General features: G+C 44.4%; 2 protein-coding genes and 1 long non-coding RNA gene across 4 annotated transcripts; 2 read left to right on the top strand and 1 right to left on the bottom strand.

The window, feature by feature from the left end:
• The first annotated feature begins 3,649 nt into the window (after positions 1-3,649).
• On the top strand, positions 3,650-8,962 carry LOC120662208. Its single transcript, XR_005670206.1, has 2 exons — positions 3,650-4,351; positions 8,499-8,962. It is a non-coding gene; the product is annotated as an uncharacterized LOC120662208 (long non-coding RNA).
• Positions 8,963-10,542: 1,580 nt separating this feature from the next.
• On the top strand, positions 10,543-14,705 carry LOC120662207 (cyclic dof factor 2-like). The gene is made up of 2 exons (XM_039941336.1): positions 10,543-10,703; positions 12,958-14,705. The coding sequence occupies exons 1-2, from the start codon at positions 10,620-10,622 to the stop codon at positions 14,317-14,319; spliced, it is 1,446 nt and encodes a 481-aa protein (XP_039797270.1). The 5' UTR covers positions 10,543-10,619; the 3' UTR covers positions 14,320-14,705.
• Positions 14,706-16,289: 1,584 nt separating this feature from the next.
• Positions 16,290-18,145, bottom strand: LOC120662205 (WUSCHEL-related homeobox 11-like). Of its 2 annotated transcripts, none has more exons than XM_039941335.1 (3): positions 17,315-18,145; positions 16,798-16,976; positions 16,290-16,697 (listed from the first exon to the last, which is right to left on the bottom strand). In XM_039941335.1, exons 1-3 carry the CDS (start codon positions 17,862-17,864, stop codon positions 16,683-16,685), a joined length of 744 nt encoding a protein of 247 aa, XP_039797269.1. In that variant the 5' UTR covers positions 17,865-18,145; the 3' UTR covers positions 16,290-16,682. The 2 variants fall into 2 exon arrangements, with proteins under 2 accessions (XP_039797269.1, XP_039797268.1); XM_039941334.1 differs by having other exon boundaries at positions 16,292-16,697; positions 16,798-16,979.
• Positions 18,146-26,090: the final 7,945 nt, after the last annotated feature.

The raw sequence follows: 26,090 nt of genomic DNA, 5'->3' as shown, positions 1-26,090 counted from the left end.
CATGTTGTGAAGAGAAACAAAAAATAAGTGTTCAGGAAATAATATCAAGTGGTTTCTATATATGGCTTGGCATATATTAAAAGGTGTTTGATTAAAAGAATGATTGCAAAGCAGGACATATGTATGAGATTATTTCTTATTCAAGTCATTGATGTTTGGAGGAAACTTGAGATATGGAGTATTATATATGAGGTCAAGCTCAAGCAATCAAATAGAAAGTTCAAGTGGAATTCATTGTTGTTGTGCAAAACTTAACTTAATGTGGCAAGGGTAAGTGATGAAGAAGCCAACCGAGATGACTGGTACGAGGGACTAAGCAAGCTTTGGTGAAGCGACGGCTTACCGGGTGCGAATTGCTAGGGTGAAGTTGCTAGTATCTATGGGATTTTTGAAGTATCATACCTAAGCTGTGTTGAGAGAAGCAATGCAATGCATCAAGTATATTATGAAGTGACTTGGATTCATGGACATATTTTCCTAAGAGTTGGAATTCCTAAGTCACTAGCTCAAATATGGATTTGTTCACGATAAGAGAATGCAATGTTGAAATCCCAAGTTGACAAGTCAAAGTATGGCAAGACTGAAGTGATTCAAGGCTCAAGTGGTTGAATTGTGTTTCATATTTAATCTTGAGTATAGGTATACTGTACTATCAAGAGGGATGCAACATTGATTATTTGACTCGGTCAAAATTGCTCATAGGTCACCCAAGTGAGGATCCTGAAAGAAAATATCTGAGAACTAACTTAGAAATACTTGAATGATCAAGTCTTGACTTGATGGATCAAGTATGGTCTTATAAACAGGGGTTTGGGGTTCTCTGGCCCTGACCGGTCTGGGGGACCGGTCAAGGGGAGTAACGGCTAGTTTTAGCCAGACCGGTTTGACCGGTCTAGTCTGACAATCTCAACGACTAGTTTTTGACTTGTGGACATTTATACCCCTTGGCCCTCTCTTGCGGGGGCCGCTGGTTCCCTGCATATTTTTGAGTTTCTTGAGGCATTTTTTTGACCAGCTAGCTCTCCACAACACTCTTTGTGAGTTGTGCTAACTAGATTGCATATCCTTGGATTGGGTTGAGAGATTGAGTGTGTGTGAGCAAAGTGACCATTGTGAGAGCTGCATTTCGAGCAGCTGAGAGCAACCATAGCTTGAGCACTCTTGATTCCGTTAAAGATTCAAATTTGTATTTGTTACTCTTGGAGGTGAGCCTCCTAGACGGCTAGGCGTCGCCGGCTAGCTCCCAACGGTGTGGTGAGCAGCGATAAGTCAAGGGATCGAGTTGCAAGAGACTCAAGCCCAACGAGTTCCTCAACGGAGACGTAGGATTCACTTTGATGAATCTGAACTTCGGGAAATAAATTCTTGTGTCTCCTTGTGGTTTGCATCTTTACTCATTTCTCTAGCTACTACTTTGTGCTTCCGCTTCGATCTACTTGGTTGTGTTGTTTCTGTGTGTGCAGAGATTTGAAATATATTTGATATCACCTGTAGAGACACTACACCAAGTTACATTTGTGCTAGAGCCAAAGAGGGGAGATACTCTGACTTTGTGTAGGTTCTGCACAGGACCGGTCTGACTGGTCACACTAACCGGTTTGACCAGTTACATGTTTTCATCAGCGGCTTTGTCTTAGACCGGTCTGACCGGTCTGCCTGACCAGTCTGAACCGTCTGTGTACTAACTTCTATTTTAAGTGCTGAAATTTGCAGAAATTTTAGAACACCTATTCACCCCACTCTAGGCGACATCAAAAGATCCTTTCAATTGGTATCAGAGTTTCGATCTCCGGATTGAAGCTTCACCGCTTAGAGTATCACGATGTCGACCCTTTGTGAGGTATCCTTTGAGCCACTCCAATGCGATGGCTCAAACTACTATTCTTGGTCAGCTCATGTTTTTAATGCTTTAAGGACCTTGGGTTCTTCTTATGAACAGGTTGTGAAAACAAGTATTCTTTCCAAGGACTTTGACAATTTATCAAAATTGTCAAATGAGGAAAAAGAATGTTGGTTTCGCAATATTTGTGTCACTAACCTCTTGTTTGAGAATATGGATAAAGAACTTTCAGATCTTATACACAAAGAGGATAAGCTACAAGAGACACGTGTTGATGCTCATCGTCTTTGGAAGTTTCTTGAAGCTATATGCGAAGAGATAGTAATGATGAGGATCAAGAAGAAGAAGAGAAGTCACTAGAGGAATGCTCTACTTTAGAAAAATGCATTCATCCTCTTATGACTTCTCCCGAAGATCAAGGAGTAAAATCAACTGAGTCTGCAGGTTCCCAGGTGGAACCGGTCAGACTGGTCCTTGTGACCGGTCTGACCAGGGACAAGCGCAGACAGATCAAGAAGTGCTCTCAAAGGCGATCAAGACAAGCGCAACCTTCATCTAGATCAACATCTTCAAGTGAAGTTGATCACAAATGCTTGATGACCAAAAGCAAGAAAATGATCAAGGAAGATGAAGATCAAAAAGTTGAAGCAATCAAGGCTCTAACTCTAGACCTTGAAAAGATCAAACTAGAGCAAGCTTTCTTGATCTAAAGGTATAATGAGCTATTCAATGATTATGCTAATGCTACTAACTCAATTGCTTGTGTAGCATCATTGGAGAATGAAAACCAAATGCTCAAAGCTCAAGTCGAAAAGCTCACTAGTGAGCATGTGGCTCTACAAGAAACTCATTTGGAACTTGAAAAGTCCTATGAGATACTTGTGGATTCACATGTGTCACTACAAGTTGCTCATGAGGTTGTAATGACATCGGTAACATACTATCAACCTCCCACACACACATGCACATGCTCACAAGTTCAATATTCATTATCTTGTGATAAATCTTATTGCTCCCAAACAATAACCTCTTGTGTTGAGCATGTTGCTACAGATACTTGTTAAGACCTCACTAATCAAAAAGGTGATAATTCCGAGAAAGAGATCAAAAAGCAAAAATCAAAGCCAACCAAGTTGAAGAGCAAGGCGCAAGTGCAACCTTCTCAAGATAACCGTGATTACATGGTGAAGAAGCTTGAGAAGGGTTCAAATGTCACTCCTTTTGCTCCACAACAAGGTCAAGCTAAAAGAAGCAATCTTGTTCAAAGTCAAAAGTCCAACATGGAACACTCCACTTGTTCCATGAACTCCAAGAACAAGATCAAACTTTCAAGAAAAGAAAAGTATCATGCAAGAACAAGGGTATGCTTCAGATGCAAGGAAAAAGGACATCTTATTGCAGCATGCCCCATTCAGCAGAATGAGGTGGGATCTGACCTAACCGGTCAGACCTGTTGGTGCCCAGAGTGCCCAGCCTCACTCCTACAAGCGCAATCAAGATTCTAACTCACTGGTGAAGTCCAAAATAAAGCAAGTGCAGAATATCAAGGATAATTCTGAGTCAAGCAAAGCCAAACATCACACTTGCTACACATGTAGAGAAAAGGGACACTTGGGTAAGGATTGTCCCAAAGGTAAATCATCCAACTCAAACCTTGTTCATTATGATTTTACTAAGCTTAGGAAAGACAAAGCTGGTACTTGTGCTATTAGAGTGATTAACTTTCCTCAAACTAGCATAAGAGTCATTTGGGTTCCTAAGCATCTTGTGTCTAACTTGTATGGACCCAACAAGGTTTGGATAAAAAAGGTACTTACTGAGCTTGTAGGACCATGGAGATACATTGGAGACTTGGTTTGCAGGAAGAAATATTATATCTCAAGATGCAACCAAATGCAAATCAACATTGGAGAAACATCCACTTCAATGGCATCTCATTAATAAGAGTAAACTGTCTCATCCTTGTTACTTTCAGTTCTTTGTGAACAAAAGTGTGTCACAATTCTTGTAGTTGTAAAACACTTGAAAGTAACTTTGTTTCAATCCCTAGCTATCCATTACTTTGTGCCATATGATGCTTTTAACGTCTCTCTAGTAGAGAATTTATCTTACGATGAAATGCAGAAAAACAAAGAAATCATCATTTGTTTTCAACAAGGCAAAACTTCTGAAGCAATGTTTGATTGGAGATGATATTTGTACTAGTCGGAACTTCCTACAAACGGTTGGAACTTCCGAACATCACTGGAAGTTTCATCTCTCCTCCGATCAAGGGTTCTCGGGAATCAGGATTATTTTTGTCGGAATTTCCGACATGGTGTCGGAACTTCCGATAAACATCGGAAGTTTCGTGTTACTTCCGACCGAGGGCTCTCGGGAAACCGTCTCTGGACAGACCGGTCTGGCCCAGAGCAGTTTACCTGAGCATTCTGAAGTGAGAAATGATGCTGTGGATTATTATTTGAAGAACTCTCTCACTTAAGGCACAAGTTTGGGTACATAAAAGTGACAGTAAGTATTGCAAGCACAATTTCAATACTTGTAAATTATTTATGTGTTTTGACTAAATTTGTAAATGAGTCCTAGCTAAGATATGCAAAATCTTAGGCACTGATTAAGGGGGGGGCTCATTCTCAAATTTGTGTCACTCCTGGGACTAACACTTTCTTCTAGTGAACTTGTAGTCTCGTAAAAGAGAAATAGAAAACTCTCAAAAAGGAGTATGCTATCTTTTGCTCGAAATGAAAAGTAGTAACATTCCTATATTTGTTATTTGGTTTGTTGCTAACTCTTGCATAGCTACTCTCCATAATATAGTTTAAATTCCTTGAGTTGGACTTTTGTGACCAAGTTAGTGCATAGGGACGTGTCTACCACATATCTTTACATATGCACTAAGAGTTGATGAATTTAGCCTATATTGTGAGATTTCATCTTTATTGATCCAAACCCCTTCCACACTTAAAGGATCACTAAAGTGAAACTAGAAGCATGTGCAATTAACCCTATCTACTTTCTTGATGCAATAATTGTAAAATCTATTGAGAGAAAAGGAAATTGGAACTAATGATAAATATTGCACAATGTTTATCTAAATGGCAAAGGTATGTTCTATAAACTCAAGTTTTTATCTTTGTGCATCTAGGCCACTTTATCTTGCTAGTGTGTGCATTTTCATGTCTCGAGTGACATAGGATAGTTGTTCTTCAAAATTCCACTAGCATGATAAGAAGTGTGAGTGTATATGATAGAATTTGTTTCTTGGTCTTTGTGACCCAATTGAGCCATTTGTGACTATAGTTTTCTTTGATCGATTGTTGACTAGTCACAAGTGGTGAAATTAACTCAAGTCCATAAAATCCAAATCTATTCTTTTTCTACTCTCTTGGAAGTATCAAGAAAATTCTTGGAACCTTGGAATAATGGCCTATATCTATCAATATTCAATGTTCAAAGTTCCTCATCAATTCTTCTAAGAGAAACACTTGTTGGATAACTTTTTTCAGCTGCCAGGGTTCGACCGGTCTGACCGGTCATGCCTGGCAGTTACTCTTTTTACCCCTTCACGGGTCACACAGAAAAAATCTTATCTCATTCACCTCTCCACCGACACCCCTTCGTTCTCCTCTCTCCCACTCGCACACAAGGCGCCCCCATTGGCGATTTCAAGATTCAACCAAGGAAAAGGAGATCCCTTTATGGGATTTAGATCTCATCACCGGCCTGACCGTATTCCCATACCGGTCTTTCGTCTTCTCCTTCAAAATTGTGCTCTAAAGGTACTCTAAGGCTTGTTTTACCCCGATCTACTTTTCTACGCCATAGATTCAAATTTCCCTTGGTAGAACATCTTCTGTAACCCTATAGAACCTATCTCTAGGAGATCAAACACTTTTGTTGGTTATTTTGGCTAATCCCACGATCTAGGGTTGGACTGGCAAGAACGGTCTGACCGGTCTACCCAGTGGATTCCTAAATCATGGATTTGTGCAAAATAATTGACATAACTTATCCTAGAATCGTTTGTACACACATATAATCATCTTGTCATCATATAGCTGCTCAGATTGGTACATGGAGCCATTGGCTCTGTTCTGGAGGCGACCGGTCTGACCGGTCCTCAGACCGGTCTACCCAGAACAGACCCAATTGCTTCATGTGTTGTTCCTATCAATCCTTAACCAAACCCAATATTTTCCTGTATCCCTATACATCTGTTGCATATCTTTTTGGACCCAGGATAAGGAGCATAATGTCTGGCCACCACGAGAAAAGAAGCAAGCATCGACATGATTCATCGGATGTTCACATGGCTGATGCAGATGAGGGTGGCTCAAGCCATCTAAATGTAGTCAGTGGCAGGGAATTGAGGTCAAGGAAAAGGCCAGCAGCATGTGACTTTCGTGAGGAAAGTAATGGGAGCTCTTCTAGTGATGATGAAGTTGAAGATGAGACCTATCGGGTGGAGCACAGGTCAGGAAAAGGCCCAGTACAGCAGGACAACAGTGAAGAGGGTGATGATGATGAGGGGGAAGAGAGTGAAGATGTTGATGATGCTGGTGGTGATGCACCCGTTATCACTAAGCCAAGATATCCCTTTGGTCGTGCACCGACAAACTATTTTGGGGATGGCATGACTGAGACAGTCAAAAGGCTGAGGAGTGAGAATCCATATGCAGAGGCTAGGAGCGCCAGAGATCCTAGGTTTTGGAGCTCTTTTCAGCAGGACTTCTATACCACAGTCATTCTGAAGAAGTCCAAAATTACTCATGAGGCACAATATGTGGATTGGGAATATATGGCCAGGACGAACAATGTCATATTCAATGAGGTGATGGCCGAGTGTGCGAACAAAAGGATCAAGGTACTCATGGGTTTCAAGCACAGCTGGAACAAAGAGATTATTGCTCAGTTCTATGCTATGGTCTTCTTTGGACACCATGATGGTGAGAGAGCTATGTTCTGAATGACAGAGGAAGAGAAGCAACAGATCACCTTTCCAGAGTTTATTGATCTCTCTCGTCTTGGGAATGCAGATGCAGAACTTCCCAAGCTTCATGATGTGGGTGTCCTAGAAACAAAAGAGATGCATTTCATGTATCCTAGGAACATGAGAGGCAGTTGGGGCAAGGTGTTCAGTCTTTACACTTACTATGCCATGTTGAACATATTGTTTAGAAAGACTTTGACACCTAGCGACAGCAACACCTCTGATGTGACACTTTTTCAGAGGAACTTGATGCAGCTATGAGGCCAGGGGCACCACAGTTCAGGGTGGGTGATTTTATTTGGCAAGAGATCAAGAACCTATCTGAAAATCCTCAGAAGATCTGCAGCTACAGCGCCTATATCATGTATATGATCAAGAAGGTGACATGAACTAGATTCCCAAATGATGTGAAACACAAACCATTGAGGCCCCCAGTGAGCAAGAATCCCAGAATGCCATCTCCAGAAGCCCCAGAACAAGAAGAACATGAGATTGAGGAAGAGTGAGAAGGTCAGCAGCACACTCAACAGCATGGTGCTGCTCAAGGGGGGATCGGTCTGACCGATCACCGAGACCGGTCTGACCGATCTAGGCCTGAACAACACAGTCACAGGCGCAGCTCATCTTCTCCTATCAAGAAGTTGATTAATCTGTTTGTGGGAATGTGCAAAAGCCAGAGAGATATTGAGGTTGAGCAGCAGAGGCAGTGAAGGGCTGGCAAGAAAGAGAGAGATTCGGTAAAGTTAATGCACTATGCAATGAATCTCCAACCACCTCGCCCACCCATCTCTCCTTCACCTCATGAGGTTGAGATTCCCTTAGTAGAAGCAAGAGTGCATGGATATATGGATGCTTGATATTTTGAGCAGTATGGACACAAATTTTATCCAGATGTTGGTGCCACATCCTCTACTCCTGCACCTGGAGAAGGCGTTTTTGGTCCATACACATTTTATGGAGCAGCAGGACCCTCAGGATCAGCCCCATTTCCTCCTCCTCCAAATTATGGGTTTGGCACTCTTGGAGCTCCAGGGACATCCACAATGGAACCTCTGCATGGTACACACTCAGAAGCTTCTCGTCCCTCGGCAGCGGAGATCTTTGCTCAATCCACAGCTGCTTCCATTTTTGGTATTCATCATGGTATGTCAAGCATTGCAACCTCTTCTCTAAATCCTTCGCTGGACATTACTACCACTTCATTTGAGGCCACAACTCTTCCTGCAAATGCTTATCTGACCTCAAACATTTGGATAGGTTTACATGATTGGACTGATCGGACTCCCTCAGATGCCACTGGAAATGGGGGTAATGGACGGTAATTGGTGCCAAACTACTTCTCCCAAGGCTTTATGGTGATAGATGACAAAGGGGGACAGGAACATGGTTTAAAGATTTAGCTTGACAAGGGAGAAAAGGAGAAGAGTAGAAGAAAAACTCAGTTCAGAGTGTGTCTGTCTTAGCCAGACTGGTCTGATCGGTCTGGGGGACTGGTCTGCATTTCTGTACTCTAAAACTGTAATAATTCGTACCTTAATTTCATTTGTGGACTTGAGGATTGTAATGAGTGCTACTCTGTGTTTTGAACCTTTTTTAAATTATCTAAGTGGATTTGTGCTAGTGTGATGCTTATTTGAATGATGAATTGTTGTTTTTGGTGTTTGTCAGGACAGACCGGTGGGCAAGAGAAGGCGCGTGGCAAGACCGTCTCGAAAGGCTCGACAGCTAATGGGCGGTTACGGAGGATGTGCTACAGCTTTTCATTGTTTGCACCTTCGTTTCGGGGGATTGATGGTGGAGGATTGCAGCTTGTGTGCACGGTTTGGCGAACAGATGGGGATCGATGGCCGGGTCGGAGGTGGAAGATCTACAGTAGCAGTAGGGACTTGGTTATAATTTTCTTATTCCTCGGGGTCCTTTCTGCAAAAGTTGGGTGTAATGATCCTTTTAATATATAAGTGCATCCTCTTCGCAAAAAAATGTAAATGGCGTTATCTTTATTTATTTATTTTGCTCGCAAAAGTGTAAAGATGGACCACTGAACGTAACCATGGTCCATGTGAGTATGTGATGAGTACACCTGCAAGTTGCAAGGTGGAAATTGTATATATGATCTTAATAGTATATTGTAACGCCCAAGCCGAACAAATGGTAGCACAGCGAAAGATCTTTATTGTGTGGCTGCAAGGGTTGCCAGGGTGGACGTGTGGATAGATATCATGTGTAGGCACATGCAATGAATTGTGGCAAAAAGTTCTGAAGTGATTTTGCATGGAGCAAGCGTGGCTATGCATAATGTCGAATACTAACTAGATCGAGCTTTAAGATAAAGGAAAGAAAGAAAAACAATCTAACATGGTGAGCAAATCTAACCTTAAGGTTTCTTTTTTTCCCATTGTTTCTTAGGCCCTGTTTAGTTCTCAAAAAAATTTACACAGTACCAATCACATCGAATCTTCGGACACATGTATGGAACATTAAATGCAGTTGAAAAAAATAACTAATTACACAATCTAACTGATTAGCACGAGCTGAATCTTTTAAGCCTAATTAATCCATAATTAAACATTATTTATCAAGTAACAACGAAATGTGCTATAGTACCAAAATCCAAATTTTTTCACCAACTAAACATACCCTTAGTAGGTAAGATTTGTATATCACATAACCAGTGCTACTGGAAAGATGATGGGAGAAATAAATTCCAAAGAGGGATAGGAAAGGAGCATGAGGGCAAAGAGTGGCTGCTGGCCCATAACTAAAATAAAAGCGGAAAGCTCGCCTCCATTACTTTTCTTGCCCAAACCAAACCTGTCAACCCCGCCAGGCGCAGAACTCACAGACATGTGGGCCAGAAAAGATTCGGACCCACCTGACATGGACGCGCGAAGCAACGGCTTTAGCGGACGTGGAAATTTCGCCGGCCGCGGAGCATCTGGTACGTGCACCCGGCGCTCGTAGACCGCCCGCAGAACCACCGGGTGATTTGGCGCGCGCGGGCCCCGCGCTGGGTGAACTCGTGGCCAGGGATTGCTCTACGCGCGCTGACTAGGACCCGACCGGCCGAGCCGGTCGCCCGGAACCGGCCTTGCCGGTAAAAGTAAACCACCGGCTCCTCTTTGATAAAACCACCCCTTGGCTATTAGTATTCCATAACTTCATCCACAGTTGTACCTTTTCTCATCTCATTTTCCTCAAGCTTGCTCCACACCATGTGCTACCGTGGTTGCCCTGTAAATTGACGGTGGTGCAATTATAGCATTGCACCACACTAAAATCTAGACATGGCAATCAATTCATCTTATCACAAACTTTGGGTCTACACCTAGCTCCCAAATTTAGAGTTGAAAGAATAAGTCTAAGTGTACCATGAAATTTCGACAAAGAAAATAATGTCTATTTTACTACTAAATTAAGTATGTAGAATATCTAGTGAAGATGGTTCAACAATATTAGGTTTAGAATACACGATCCCAGCATAAAATAGCCGATGTTAATTAAATGACAAAAAAAGAGGAAATGAATAGCGTGTACCAAATAAACCATTTCAGTATCTTTAGATCCATATACTGTTCCCAAAGAGAAGAGATAGCATCTTATTTTCAGAAAAAATATTAATAAAAAACGAACAATAACATCATCGGATCCGGCCCGTTAGGAAACAGGACCACTGTGCAATTCTAGGGATTGTACAGGACGTTGCTGCACGAACGCGTGACACAAATTGGGCAAATCTTTTTACCCTTTCTGGCGTCGCCAACTCCACTTGTCGGATCTTGCCCATATGGTATGGAGCTCGCCGGAGCCGCGTCCCCTCGGTCGCCGGAATCCCACGTGGCGACGCCCCGCCCGCCTCCGCAGCCGCCGGAGAAGGTGAGCCAGCTCGCGCGCGTTCGCACCCATATCTCCGGATTTCTCGTCAAAACCTACTCTGTTTCCCCTTTCAGTTCATCGTCTTCTGTACCGTTCCTTTCGACGATTTGATTCGAGGAAAAAAAAGTCACCGTCTTTATATTCCAAGCATGTTTGCAAAGTTTTCTTCTCCAATACTTGCAACTGCTGCAATTGGAGGAGTTGTTAGGAATCGCGCGTCTGTGCTGCTGCTCCTTTTCTTGTCAGAAAGTTTACCAATAGTCCTACTAGTACTGCAAGACATGGTCGGATTGTTCCTCTCGCTGCCTACTCTTGTTGCTGATTCTATGGAGATCAGGTTAGGCTAGCTAGGCATCATGGCAAACTACTTTTGGATTAACATGGCTGATGGAATTGCAAAAGGCTGATTTTCGGGGTTGTGTTTTGCGGCAACGAATAGCTGTATGATGCTTCAATTTTGTCTCTGAACAATGGATGCTTCAGTTTTGGGTTAGAATATGCAGACGGGAGATCACCTAAGTGATTTCTGCAATGAGCGAACCTTTTTTTTTCCCTCTCACGTACTCATTAAGTGATTTCTTGATGTGGCTACCCATCCGGTTCTGTAGAGCGAGAGTAATTCTAAACAGCTCGGATTAGGCAGGACTTAATTTTATCTAGATGTTAGGCATAGAATCTCAACCGGTTGGTTGAAATGGCGTCAAGCTTCTGGTCTCCTCTGTGACAGGAGGGTGCCACAAAAGCTAAAAGGTAAGTTCTATAGGACAGCGATTCGTCCGGCGATGTTATACGGTGCTGAATGTTAACCTACAAAAAGGCGACATGTCCAGCAACTGAGTGTAGCAGAGATGCGGATGTTACGGTGGTTTTGCGGGCACACAAGTAGGGATAGAGTCCGGAACGAAACTATTCGGGAAAGGGTAGGGATGGCACCAATTGAGGAGAAACTTATTCAACATCGGTTGAGATGGTTTGGACATGTCTAACGGAGGCCTCCGGAGACGCCGGTGTGTAGTGGGGTGCTAAAGCGTGTTGATAAGGTAAAGAGGGGTAGAGGTAGACCTAAGCTGACTTGGGACGAGTCGGTTAAGAGAGACCTTAAAGATTGGGATATCTCTGAGGAGCTAGCTTTGGATATGAGCGCTTGGAGACTAGCTATCAACGTGCCTGAACCATGACCTTTGTGTCTTTTGGGTTTCATCTCTAGCCTACCCCAACTCGCTTGGGACAAAAGGCTTTGTTGTTGTTGTTGTTGTTGTTGTTGTGGAAATCCCACATCGAGAGTACTCTTGTGATGCAAAACTGCTCTTCTGATGTCAGTTTGTATTTTGCAGTTTCTTGCTTTTGTTGTTGGTAACCAGTCTTGGTCTTTTGGATATGAAGTTTTTAACCTTGATGCATCTGCTCCTCCGAGTCAGAAATTTTGATTCCATAGAGCCAAAGCTGCTGTTAAATCTTGGTTTAGATCCACAATCATTTAGGGGGCACTGGATGTAGTTGTCCCAGAGTGCTAACTGCTAACTTAGCTCAAATTCTCCAAAATACTGAAACAGAATGGCTCTAAAACTTCCACCCAAATTTCGGTTACTAGAGTTAGCGATGGCAAGCTGTACCTGAGTTATAACCACCATAAGATTATACCAAATATTCCCGCTTTCCACTAAACTGTATCCAAGCGAAAGTTATGTCAATGGTACTGTACCATAGAGATTAGTTAACCGCAACAAGAGTAGAGTACTATCTTCATCCCCCAGATCTTGATGGAATATGATACACCACTGAAGTATATCTGCTTTCAGCTCCAAAGCAAACTAATTTGCTCTCTGGGAACATTTGAACTTTAGCCTATTAAGCTGTAGCTCTTCCTCTTTTTATTACAAAATAAGATAAGCAAACTAATCTGCTCTATGAGAACATTTGATCTTTAGCCTATTTACCTGTTCCTCTTTTACAAAATAAGATGTTAAGTCTTGCTTAGCTTATAAGTACTTGCATGTGCAAAGAAGGCATCAAATATAAGATAATAGCTAAATTTTGCAAAGAAGGTATCATAATCATGTGCTTTCTAGGAAAACATGGATTAAATGGCTCAGATATAACAATACGAGCACTGCAGACTTGGTTCTAATCCTTGGATTCGAGTCTAGTTATTGATTTTTTTTCCCTTACAATACATTACTTACGGCATCTTATAAAACACATTTGCTGCTATTCCTGTACAATTTATTTTACTTAGTCTTCATGTATTTGACAGGATGCATGTGAAGGTACAGGGGACACGATTATCACTGGGGAAAAGCCATGCACACATCAGGAGTTAGACCTTGGTCAGACAAATAGTTCTAGCCTTAACAGTTCCAGTGAGTGTGAGAATCAGGCACCCAGCAATGACGAAATGACTGGATCAGAGTCCAATTTAGAGACAGCCAAGACTGAGGGTGATGTACCGAGAGGAGAGAAGGTCCTGAAGAAACCAGACAAGATCCTGCCATGTCCTCGTTGCAACAGCATGGATACAAAGTTCTGTTATTACAACAACTACAACATTAAGCAACCAAGGCATTTTTGCAAGAGTTGTCAGAGGTACTGGACTGCAGGTGGGAGCATGAGAAATATTCCTGTCGGTGCTGGTAGGCGCAAGAGCAAGAGCTCTAGTGCGAATTGCCGCAGCATATTGATTCCAGGCAGTAGTGTAGCTACTCCTGTGGGAGAGTCTACCCTCTTTCCATTGCCTATCAATGGAAATCAAGCAGCAGTTAACTTCGAGCCTGATTCCCCTCTCTGCAACTCCATGGCCTCGGTGCTGAAGATTGGAGGGGAGCAGAATAAGAATGCCAGCCCTGCCTCAACAGCACAGCCAAGAAATGGAGAAACCCAGACCTGCCCACCTTCTACGACAACATTAGACGGTCCTCGGAGTGACTCGCATAAAGTAACAGTGAGTGCACATCAAAATGGAGTTGTTGGGCATGGCAACGGGGTCACTTCCATGCATCCTATACCATTCTTTCCTGGCCCTCCTTTTGTGTACCCATGGAGTCCAGCATGGAATGGTATTCCTGCCGTTGCAGCACCTGTATGCCCAGCCCCAGCAGAAGCAGCGAATTCTTCAGAAAATGGCAACAGTAGTAGTAATGTTCAATGGAATGTTCCGCCAATGTTGCCGGTACTGCCACCAGGATTCTGCGGTACACCTATTCCAGTTCCGGTAATGCCATCTTCAGTTTGGCCATTCATTACGCCTTGGCCTAATGGAGCATGGAGCACGCCGTGGCTCGGACCTGGCGTGTCAGCATCATCTCCCACAAGCAGCAGCACATGTTCAGATAGCGGGTCACCTGTCCTGGGGAAACACTCAAGGGACTCCAGACCTCAAGGTGATGAGAAGGCAGAAAGATGCCTGTGGATTCCGAAGACGCTGCGGATCGACGACCCCGATGAAGCTGCAAAGAGTTCAATCTGGACCACCCTTGGGATTGAACCCGGTGAGAGAGGCATGTTCAGACCATTCAGGTCCAAACCTGAGAACCGGGAGCAGATATCCAGCACCGCTAAAGTCATGCAAGCAAATCCAGCGGCTCTATCACGCTCACAATCTTTTCAGGAGACAACATGATATTATTAAACCTGTGTGATATTATTGAAAGATGCTATATTAAGGAAAAAAGTCTATATTCTGTGTACAATGATTGGCAACGTAGGTGCTGCTAATGTCCAAGGCAGCACACACCTGTACTGTTGGAAGAGTATGTGTTGCCGCATTTTCCGTGATTTGCTCGTAGAGAATGCGCCAACATATTGGGGGGGTCATGGTAAGGTTTCCAGCATGTGTTTGGTTGTACGAGAATAATTGTTAATAGCTTCCCCAGAATCATTATGTTACTGCTGATCCTGCAGCAGTGCAGTATATGGCCATGGTATATTTCCTGTTTAGGAGCAGTATTGAGAAGAACGCTCTCCCTGACACGAGATTTAACTCTGAAGAAATATGGTTAGCCGTTCCGTGCTTTAGACTGTACTTTGATGTGTAATTGTGTATTGTTGTTTCCTCCATTTCTTCTTCTTCTTATATTTGGGCTTGTGCCTAGAAGGCTGTGATGAGCACTGAATAACCATCAGAAAAGATGCTGCCCTGCCCTGCCCAGCCCAGGTCGTCTAGAACTACTAAGGCTTCCGTTGCCTTTTTGAGACTTGTGTGGGGATTAGTTGCCAGTTGGGATGCCATGCCCCTGCCTTTGCTCCATTATGCTATTTCCGGCGCCTTTATATCAACATCTGTGACTCTGAAGTCTCAAGTCGTAAAGCTACCTTTGTGATTCAGTACCGTCGTCTTTGCAGACGTGACAAAGTGACTGGGTGCAGCGAATGCCGTGCCCCTTGTATGCGTGCTCCGTCACGCTCCACCATCTTTTGTGCTAGGCTAGGGTTTACATTACATGAGCTGCTGCTCTGCCACTGATGACCACCCAAAATGGATCGTCTGGCTTTGAGCTCATTAGAGCACCTCGGCTCGTAGAAATTAAAAATGCTTGCTTGCTTCTTCTGCAATGCAATGCAGTTGCAGATACTGAACTCTCCGGCAAAGACGGTGTTTGCCTGCCTTTAACCAAAAAGGCTGGTTGTGGATGTTCCCTAAAGAAGTCGATCTCTCTGAAGAAGTTAGTACTTGTTTGGCACCAGATAGAGCGTCGCATCGTCAGCGCACGGTTTTTAAATTCGCAAGTACAGTTTAGGCAGGGATCACTCACTGGATCAGCAGTTAGTTTTATTTGCTGTGGTCCTCAACTGTTAGGCAGAAAGGTGCAGGATTATATTAACCAGGGGAGAGGATGCAGAGATTGCAGAGAGGCAGGGCGTGCCTTTACGTTCTTGTAACGGCAGAAAAGAAACCAAATTAAATCATTCCATCACATGTGCTAATCTAATCCCATTCCCAGCCGGGAACTGACGAGGAGTGCTACGGCGGCCTACGACGGGGGCAGCAGGGGCAGGGGCAGCTGATTGGTGAAGGTAGCGGCCGGGGTCGGTAAGGCAGGGCAAGCGGCAAAAAAAAAAATGCAGGACACGCGGTGCGCTCCTTTTGGTGGGCGGCGGCGGTGAGCTCGCCACTTGCGGCCGAGTGCGCTCGACACGTCCGATCCGGCCGGTGGCGCCGACCGCCGGGCCGAGGCCGATGCGTGTTGCTTAGCTAGCTACCCGGCCGATACATTCGTTCATGTTGACAAGGAAGAAGCAGAAGCAAGCCAAGTATAGTAGTACCATATATATATAATAATTAAGGAACAAGCAAGTCCGATAAATACAATGTTGCAATGATACACGCACTCATATATATATGATTGATTACAGGAGCTGAGTATGGATGGAAATAAATAAGGGAACGTATCTAGTGCAAACCACAGTTTTCGTGAAAACTCGTGCAAACCACGACAAAAAAATCGTCTAAATTCACCCAAAAAATCACACATATAGATGATATGATGATACACAACCTTGTAAAATATCTTGTCCAAACTCCACTTCGTTTGTAAGATATAAAAATAAGAAATTTCTAACAAATCATCTGGACAGCTTTCTGGCTTGAAATTTGTTATTTTTATATCTCACAAACGAAGTCGAGTTTGGACAAGATATTTTACAAGATTATATATCATCATATCATCTAAATGTGTGATTTTTTTGGTGAATTTAGACGACTTTTTTGCTGTGATTTGTACGGATTTTCACGAAGTTGTGGTTTGCACCAGATATGTTCCCAATAAATAATGTGCGTATATATATTTATACTACGCTACTCTTGCATGCTTAACTCTGTATCATGCATGTCGTCATCCCTGCTGCTGCTACAGTACCCATCCTTGTATAGAGTAGTACTAATAACTGCCCGTATCTATCATTATATTCATGCCTGAATTCCTCTCTATACATATAGCCTCTCGATCATACTAAGAATGTGCATGCATGCAGTGGTAGCGCTAGCTAGCCCCTCGTCACCTGTCGAGAGATCATATATATTGGTTATGAAATAAACCCGAAACAAGATACAAAATCATCATCAGAGTAGTAGTAAATATATATAGGAGTATGTACCAACCAGGAAGTAGCTCTCGCCCATTTGCAGGCTCTGCATGAGGATTCCATACTCGTTGACGGGGAGGATGCCGCCGGTGGAGTGGACCAGCATCACATCCTGCCCGAACATGGACCGCAGGTCGATCGGGCCCCGGGCCACCTCCGTCGCCACGCCATTGATGAACACCGTCGTCATGCTCCCTGCTGCATACAGCATATATATATGATGATCTCGATCGATCATGCCTTTTGCATGCAAAACAGATCCGAATTCAAAGATCGAATTGAATCCTCCTTGCAAACTCGATGAAAACCAAGCATCCATCCAGCACGGGGATTAATAATTGAGTGGCAAAACATGCAGGGGCGGAGAGAGGGGGGGGGCGGGCAGGGGCTCTCCCCGCCCATGAGCACCAAATTTACACTATAAATTTAAATTTTGATTAAAATTTTATAGAAATTTATATGGTTGGCCTCCCAACAATGAAAAAAACGGATTCCTGGCTCCGCCCCTGAAAACATGCATGCACGGCGCTCACCTGGCTGGCACGAGTAGTAAAGCTGCCGCTGCCGCTGCTGCTGCGACGTCATGGCCGCCGAGCCGGAGCCACCGCCGTTCGCATAGCCCATCTGCCGCGATATGGCGAAGAGGTCGTCACCGCCCCCGCTGTCCAGGTCCCCCATCATCCCCGCGGACGGCGGCGGCCACGACACGGACTCGGACGACGAGCCGTACGCCGCGCCGTGGGCGAACATCCCCGTCGATGACGAGGCCGCTGAGGCCGGCGCGAGGCCGGCGCCGCCCGACGAGGACGAGGAGCCTGCTGCCGCGGCCGCCTGCAGCTGGCGCTGGCGCCGGCGGGAGCGGGAGCGGCGGTTCTGGAACCAGTAGAAGACGTTGGCGTCGCCGACGGCGCCGAAGCGCTCGAGCAGCTTGCGGATGCGGACGGTCTCGTTCTTGGGCGGGTTGACCATCCCGCTGTTGAAGATGGACTCGAGGATGAGTATCTGCTCCGGCTTGGGCGTCCACCGCGACCGCACCGGCTCCGCCGCCGCGTGCCGCGCGGGGCTCAGGCCGCCTGCATCCATGTCCTACCTGCTGCTCTATATGAATTGAATGTGAATGTGAATGTGATGCAAGCAAGCAGGGAGTGAGAGAAGACTGAATTGCTTGCGTGCTGTTTCCACACTAGCTAATGTGTGTTGCTGCGACGAGACTGTGAGTGGGAAACTCTCCTACTTATAGGAAAGGAGCCAATGCAGCAAGGGGCGTAGCTAGCCTCTTGGAGGAGGCACCAAGTGCTGCAATGGAATACAACTAATGTCCCTTTTCAGAGGAATTTTATTTTTCTGGTCATGCTAAGGTTTACTCCTAGCTACTTTGTAGCATGCATGGTTGTTTTTTTTTTTGAGTGACAGAAAGTACAGTAGCATCTGTCTCTATTATATGGGTGATGACGTGATCATGGCCGGTTTGTTTCGTACGTTCCCACACACAACACAACACAACACAACACTTCACTATGTATATGTAGACGATCGATGAGCCTGCTCTGCTTTGTTTTCAGAAACAGAGGGCAGCAAGATAAGGCTTTTGTCGCGACCTGACACCGATCGATCATTCCTCTTGGTTGCTTAGGGTGGAGGTGCTCCTCCCTCCACAGTAGGCCATGGACGTGCGCACAGTGCAGTGCAGGTGGTGCAGTTAATTAGAACCGTAGAAGAAGAAGAAGAAGAAAGAGAGCGTCCAAGCAAGGCACATGATGCGGCGGGCGGTGGTAGAAGAAGCCAATGCAAGGAAGGGCCAATGCAAGGAAGAGGCGGCCGGGGGAAGGGAACACAGGTGCCCCACGGTTTGGCCTACTTCCGTTCACCTTTGGCCGCACCCGCAGGAGAAGGGACAAGCACAGCTTTTTCTTTCCTTTATATATTTGCCGCATATATATATACACACATATATATACATATATATATACATATATATATATAATCTAATCAATCGTCGCCGCTTCCGGGGGCCGGTCGTCGGCGTGCACCGGAAACCAGAGCAGACAGCGCCAGCTGCCGGCGTAGGCGGCACCCGAACGTGGCGAGCGTCAGCTGTCGGATGCAGGGGTGGTAATACACTGTGATTCTAATGCTCTTTTTACAATCTAATTTGATCTTCAATATTTTTAGTTTAAAATTGTATAAGATTAGAGTCCGATTCTTTTAGAATCTAACCTTTAGATTAACCGATGTATCCTAGAACTGCGGTACTGCCGATGAGCCACCCGTATTAGACATACGGTGGCGGGTGCGAGAACCAGACAAACAAATCCCTCTTCCGATGCTAGCTCCGACCGACGACGTATAGCATTCATCAAGTCAAGTGTAACCTACCCAGCAACATTCCTGGGTTGGGCGGTTGGGCCTGCTTGTTGCCTGTTTCTCTTTCTTCTTGCATGTGACCGCGCCACGCCATTCCACTGCATCATCTGTTGTTATCCTGCTGTACTGCTGTTATCCATCCATCATCGTCGTCCTGTGCTGCTGACAGATAAGAGACTTGTGTGGACACTAGCTAGCAGACTGCTAGACTGTCGCGGCACTAGGCAACTAGGCAAGGGAATCTATCTACTATACGAAACCAAGTAGCAGCGCCCAACTCCTCCTACTACTACATGCTCGTACATGATGAGATGGGAACGAATGAGAAGTTGCTTGCCTGATTGGCCCATGGTTCAGCCGTTTCCGGTCGATCGATTGTGCTAGCTCTTGCCGGCTCTCTCACACTCAGACGGACGGACGGCTTTACATGCGAATGCGCTGCATCAGGTGCATCCTCCTAGTTGCTCTCCATCATTGCGCACTCCCGACCTGGAACCACTACGTGTCCTCTAATTTCCCGCCAACAAAGCTTTGGGATTGGGATATTATGATTGCAAAACAAAAAAGGAAAAAATAAAGCCATTCCTGTAATGCATGCAGCACCTGCGCCGGTTACGTGTCAGCGAATGGACTACTAACGATGGTCGATGGGTAGCAGCCGGCGGAACCCATCACATCGGGGCAGACGGATTTCGGCGCCGACTCCGTCCTCCTGAGCTCAGTGGAGACATGGAAATGGACTGGACCGATCCACCAAGACAGACACACAGCTTGATAAATAATAATAAAAAAAAGACAGACCCACAGCGGCCGAAAAAAGGGACTGCGTCTCGAGCAGCCACCGCAGCTTGCACACTGTCCACCCTAGTGTTCCTATAACCCTAAACGCCGAACAATAAATAGTCGGAGTCCATTATTCGGGTAAAACAGATGTTTAAACGGATAAAATAATTGTTTAAATGGTCAAAACAACTGATTAAACGGTAACGGTGTATCACTGCGTAGCTCAGTGAGGATCGAGTACACTCCAATCCCCATCGTGTCTAAAACGGATACCGGGACTGAAAATTTAATCCTGTCACAACAAATGTTTGGACGCCAATTAAAAGTATTATATAGGTTAATTATAAAACTAATTGCATAAATGGAGGCTAATTTACAAGACGAATCCATTATCCTAATTAGTCCATAATTCGATCATGTTGTCCTATAGTAAACATGCGCTAATGATGAATTAATTAGACTCATAGATTCGTGTTGCGAATTAGCCCCAACTTATGTAATCTTACTATTACTAATTGGAGGCTCCTATGAAGTCTCAACATGAAGCCACCTAGGATCCTAGGTGGACACTCTGAAAAAATAGAGAATTTTTTATAAATTCTCACAAAAATAGAAACATTCAGCCATCAATCCAACAACTCTAATATAATATATAACCATCAGTCTGTTATATTTCCTAAAAAATTACCTACCTCTGTCATTATGAAAATGGACTAAAATAACCCTCTAAATATGCAAATTACCCACCTTCGTCATTATAAAAAATCTAAAGTAACCCCCTAATCTTTGTGTAAATTACCCACCTATGTCATTATAAAAATAATACAAATACCCCCTCAATTTGCATATAAATTATCCAATTATGTCATTATTATTACAAGCTAAATTACTTCTAAATCTGAATCTAACTTATATAATTATAATAATATATTAAAGTACACCAATATAAAATTTTAATTACTATTTCTATCATTATTATTATATTATTTATGTCACCATATATTCATGTATGATGGAAAAGATAAGAATACCTATTCACAAACAAATAGTTCAACTAAACATATATTGAATAAATATATGGATGTGTGATGCAAAATAAAATCTATTGTTAGTAGATAATGATAAATATATATTTTCAAAGTATGCGTTTGAATATTTAATAGATGAAAAAGGACGTGAGATAGATAATTATAATTATTGATCTTATTCTTATATTAATTCTAATTAACCCGTACGGGAGCACGAGTTGATAGATCAGTTAGTTTTATAATTAGCTCATCCCCTGAGTATGCACAATCTCAAACAAAACCATACCAATCATGCAACATGCCTAACGTACGTCCTCACCTTTTTGCTGCTGCTACTACTACTACGCCCTACTCTAGTACAATTTAATTTAGGAGCCAACTCCACTTAAGAGGGTTTCCTTCTCACCCTAAAGAAAAGGGTCCCATGTGGGTCCCACATGAACTTATCATCTCCCCGCTCTCCCCTACCCTTTTCTCCACGACGTCTCGTCTTCCTCGCGTCACTCCACCCCGCGTCCCAACCTCCCCCGCGGCGTGTCACCCTCTCTCCCCCTTTCCCTCCCCCACACCAACCCCTCTCTCCCATGCATCCAAATTTGCAAAGAGCATCCCCCGCCCCACTAGCGAAGACCACCTCTCGTGGCCTCGCCTCCACCTCCCACCTAGACCCAGCCCTCTCCTATCCTTCCTTGTCTAGATTCCTCTGCCGCTGGTACTACCCAACCAACCTCCCTCACTACTAACCCAACGGTGCCATCGCCGCAGTCGGTCCGTCGGCCTTCCTCTAAACTTGCCGATCATGAAAACCCCCAAAACCCAATCCCTGAAAATTCTAAATCCCTATCCTAAATCCTTCTTCGCCGCGGACCGCTTCGCCCACCTCCCGCCAGAGCCGGAAGAGATCGTCGGAATATGAGAAGCTTAACTCGGTGTTATTACTTCCTTCATCCCTTTGTTGCTCTCCCCTCCCCCCGCCTCGGACTAGACATCTTCTCCTCGTCCAGTTTCCAGATCGGGGGCTCTCGCCATAAGCTAAAACAAGAGCACTCTCGATTTAAAATGTAGGTTCAATTTAATTTACTCCACGGGTTTGGGGATAGGGTACGTGGTAATAATCTATTCACCATGGCCCTGGAAAACAAGGGCACCAGAGGTAGATCAACATGGTGATGCCTATATGTCTCTTCATTCTCTATAGCTTCTAGACATCCAGGAGCCTTATTACATTATCTACCACCTCATTTGTCGTATAGCAAGCTAGTACGACAGCGATATGTCCATGCAACTGTAACCTTTAGGTCAAATTCTCAATTTGTACCTTATTAGCTTCAAAAGGAAAATAACTTGCATTGGAAATTAAAGCTCAAACTGCCTTGGTTGTCCTTGTGCCTAAGCAGCAGAGCTTACCCATCAGGTATTGTATCATGTCAATACAACTGGAGCTATATATATACATATGCAACGACATAAAGTTTTTTTTTGTATATACTCCCTCTGTCCTGAAATATAAGGCGCTAGAGCATTCGAAATTTGTACCCTAATGTAAGGCATCCTAGAATATTTTGGAAACTATTATTGGTTGGGGGAGAATAAATGGTATGCAAATATGCTTCCAACAAGGCACTAAATAGGGGTACATGCGTCGTTTCCTCATCTCCTTAATTTTCCATGAAAAAGCTAGAACGCCCTACATTTCAAGACGGATGGAGTATGTTGAGTCGTCTGAACACATACACAGACTTTCCATGATACATGCAACAACAAAAAGTTAAGTTTTTGTATGTGTTATATACATTGTCCCAATCATTGGTTACCTGGCGGAACACTATTAAACAAAACATATAGTAGGAAAGGTAGCATGCATGAGCTTCACTATTGTTCCAACTACTCCAACTTCGTGAGGCATCTTTGTTTTGATCGAGTCCCTATCAGCTAATATAAAAAAACAAAGCACAACGCTTAATTACCGAAATATTTTAACGCCGTAACAACATGTTGCAACTTTGCAAAGCATATACCAGTGATCTAAAGAATGGCATATTATTAATTTTTTAGGCAGCAACCAAATAATTTGTTTAGTGGTAAAGAGGGACGCGCCAATACGTAGTGGAGTTGCCACCAACTTATGTGCATGCATGGCCAGGATGAAAACGGGGAGGAGCATGCATTGGCTTCATGTTCGTTGTAGCTAGTAACCTAGCAAAACAATGTGTTTTAGGCCGTCACTTGCATGCACATCCTTAACATTATTGGGGGTGCATAATGATGTTGATTCAGAACAATCAGTGCCTTTTAGGTAGGTATCTAAGAAACATAGGTTTTCTGTTAAAATTTGAGCATTTTGGACATGTGTTGAGGTTAGAAAAAGGACCGAAGCCGGCCACTAACTCAAAAAGAAGCATCCATCTCGCTCGCGTGTGTCATACTGTCATGACAAAGCCAATAAGAAGCCATCTGGAGACAAGTAGGATCGGAAATATTCAAATATAATGTGCACGCACGATAGATGTCGCGGAACTGCCCAGCTCAATAATTCATTATACTAGGACATTTTTTTGATCAGAAGCTAGCAGGCCCTAAAGCCGCAATTTAATAACTGCTTTTTTAATTTGGGGGAAGAAGTACTTTGTTTGGGATTGTTTTTTTTTTAAGTAATTGAAGACAGCAAACAGGATCCAGCAAAGTTTTGCGTTCGGCCGTGCGCACGGAAAAGTGAAAATCAGCTCAACAGATAGAAAACTTGTAGAAATCAGAGCGAATGAATCTAATACAAGTGTGTTGTCAATTTTGAAGAAGTAGTAGAATTATATATAAAATAAGAACTAGAGGTGTATCTAAAGATCACCAATTTACACCCTTAAAGCTGGCATTACGTTGTTGCAGGGTCGTCGGATTGAAGGAACCTAGAACGTGAAGGCAACAAGCGAAGGCAGATCGACGGGCATTGCTGGGCAAGGGGACACGGCACGAGGCAATGTCGACGCCTGCAACTGCAATGTGCAAGAAGCCAGAAGGCGAGAGCGAGTGTGCCGCGGAGGCCTAGAAAGTAGAAAGGTTTGGGTTGGGTGCGGTGCGCCCCAAAAGAGAGACCGGCCGCCCGGTGCCATGTCTGCCTGGGCTTGCTTAGCGTTGGTGCTGGTTGCCAAAAAGACACGAACGGGTGAAGGGAGATGGATCCTTTCGGGTTGTCGTGAACGGGGGGCGACAATGGTTGGTACAGTCATACAGACAGGCAGCGTTACCCGGAGGCCGCATGATGGAGGGACAAGGACAAAGATAACGCGCGGCGCCTGCACTGCACGCACGACATGTTCAAGCGCACAACATCCCGGAGAGAGAGAGAGAGAGAGAGAGAGAGAGAGAGAGAGAGAGAGAGAGAGAGAGAGAGAGAGAGAGAGAGGGTGCAGACAGATCTAGAAGCACGGAAAGCGAAGTGAGCGTACTGGATGACGGCGAGAAGAGGTGCGGAGCAAATGTGCCGGCATGGATTGGACCGGCCGGCTGCAGGTGGCGACCGCTAGCCATTCCAATCCGCTAGTCGTTGCCACCACCAACAATCCAACTCGTTAGAATAATAGCGCGGAAATGATAATCTAAAATCGCAAAATCAAATCATTAGATCATATAAACGAGAATGACACGAAGGTATGCTATTTTTTTTAACGATGTTCGGCGATGTGTCTATATCCTCTGAGCATGACTATGAACCTTTCTCAGATAAACAGTAGCTACACCGCATCCGAGCACCAGCACGGCAACGCCGCTCCCCACACCAGCCTCCAAGTTGTCTCACGATTATACGGTAGTGCCCTCATATTTATGGGCCATATGGATATAAAGTACGACCCGAACTCTATCCCTAACCTACCAAATTACAACTCAACTCCAATCGTAACGGAACTGTACACATATTCGACACATATCCAACAAGGTCGGATTCTGCTGGACACTCTAACAAGTGGTATCAGTGCTAAAGGTTGAAAAATCTAGAATATCTCCGGGCTCATATGGTGACGGGGAGCCCGTGAACGTTTTCGGATGGTCGCCGAGTTGTGTGTGGCTGGAGATTTGGACTCAAGGTCCCGAGAATGTTTTTCGGGAGATCACATGAGTTGTATGTGATGGAACAGTTGGATCCGATGTGTGACGAGGAGATTGTTAGATTTAGTCCCACATCGAAATTAATGGTGGGGGAGCAATATTAGGTAAGGTGGGTAGTCCTCACCCGTCAGGCTAGTTTTTTGGTTGAGTTAGATCCGAGATCTTGATTGGTTGTGCCCCTGTGAACCTAAGGCATGGTAGGATGCTGGCTCATGGGTATAAACGGGCTGGGTCGAATTCTGCTGGGCATTCTAACAAACCTAACATACAAACGAGACATCACATGTTCTGTCTTTCTACTAGTAGTCTTGTCAAATTATGATCTAATTAGGTCTAATGGATTCGTCTTGTGATTATATCACGACTTATGGAATTAGTTTGGTAATAAATCTATATGACTTACGAGTGAAATTGGAAAAACCAAACCCGGCCTCGTGGACAATTTCAGTTCTCAACGGGAGCAAATATTTTACTACTACAAGTGAGGCAGGCAGCGCAATCATGCTTGTTGCAAGACGCCTCTGGCTTTATTCGGCGCTCTGTTCAGGCAGAGCTAAAAGCAGAGCGGAACAGAGGTGGGTGTTGGCCCCGGGCAGAGAGCGCGGCTTTGGCTTTGGAACGAAACTTGGAAGCCTCATCTCATCTCATCAGTCACCGGAGGCTGGTGGATTCCTTCCTGGCGTCTTTTCTCTTGTGCTCGGGTTGGGTCGAGCACGGAGGAAGACGAAGCCGTAGCACCATCGGCGGTGAATTCTGCCGTCACGCTCGCCAACTTGGAATCCACCGCCGATCGAATCCAAGTTAGGTTCGCCTTTGCTGGGCCGGTCCATTGTCCACCCCGAGAAGCTCCTCCTTTCTTGAGGGCCCAAAACACCTACAAAGTTCCGGCCTTTGTCGCGGCGAGCGGGAGTGACGCGTGGTCTAAAATTTAACTAGGCCCAGCTCAATGGCAACTTGCCCAGCAGTGTTTCATTTTCTCACCATCGCCGCTGCAAAAACAAAAAAAGTATCGATGCCAGTGCAACTCAAGCAG

The sequence above is a fragment of the Panicum virgatum genome, chromosome 2N (assembly GCF_016808335.1).
Source record: "Panicum virgatum strain AP13 chromosome 2N, P.virgatum_v5, whole genome shotgun sequence".
Lineage (NCBI taxonomy): Eukaryota > Viridiplantae > Streptophyta > Magnoliopsida > Poales > Poaceae > Panicum > Panicum virgatum.
Note: the sequence above shows the minus strand (reverse complement) of the source record. Positions and strands in the feature narration are given on the sequence as shown.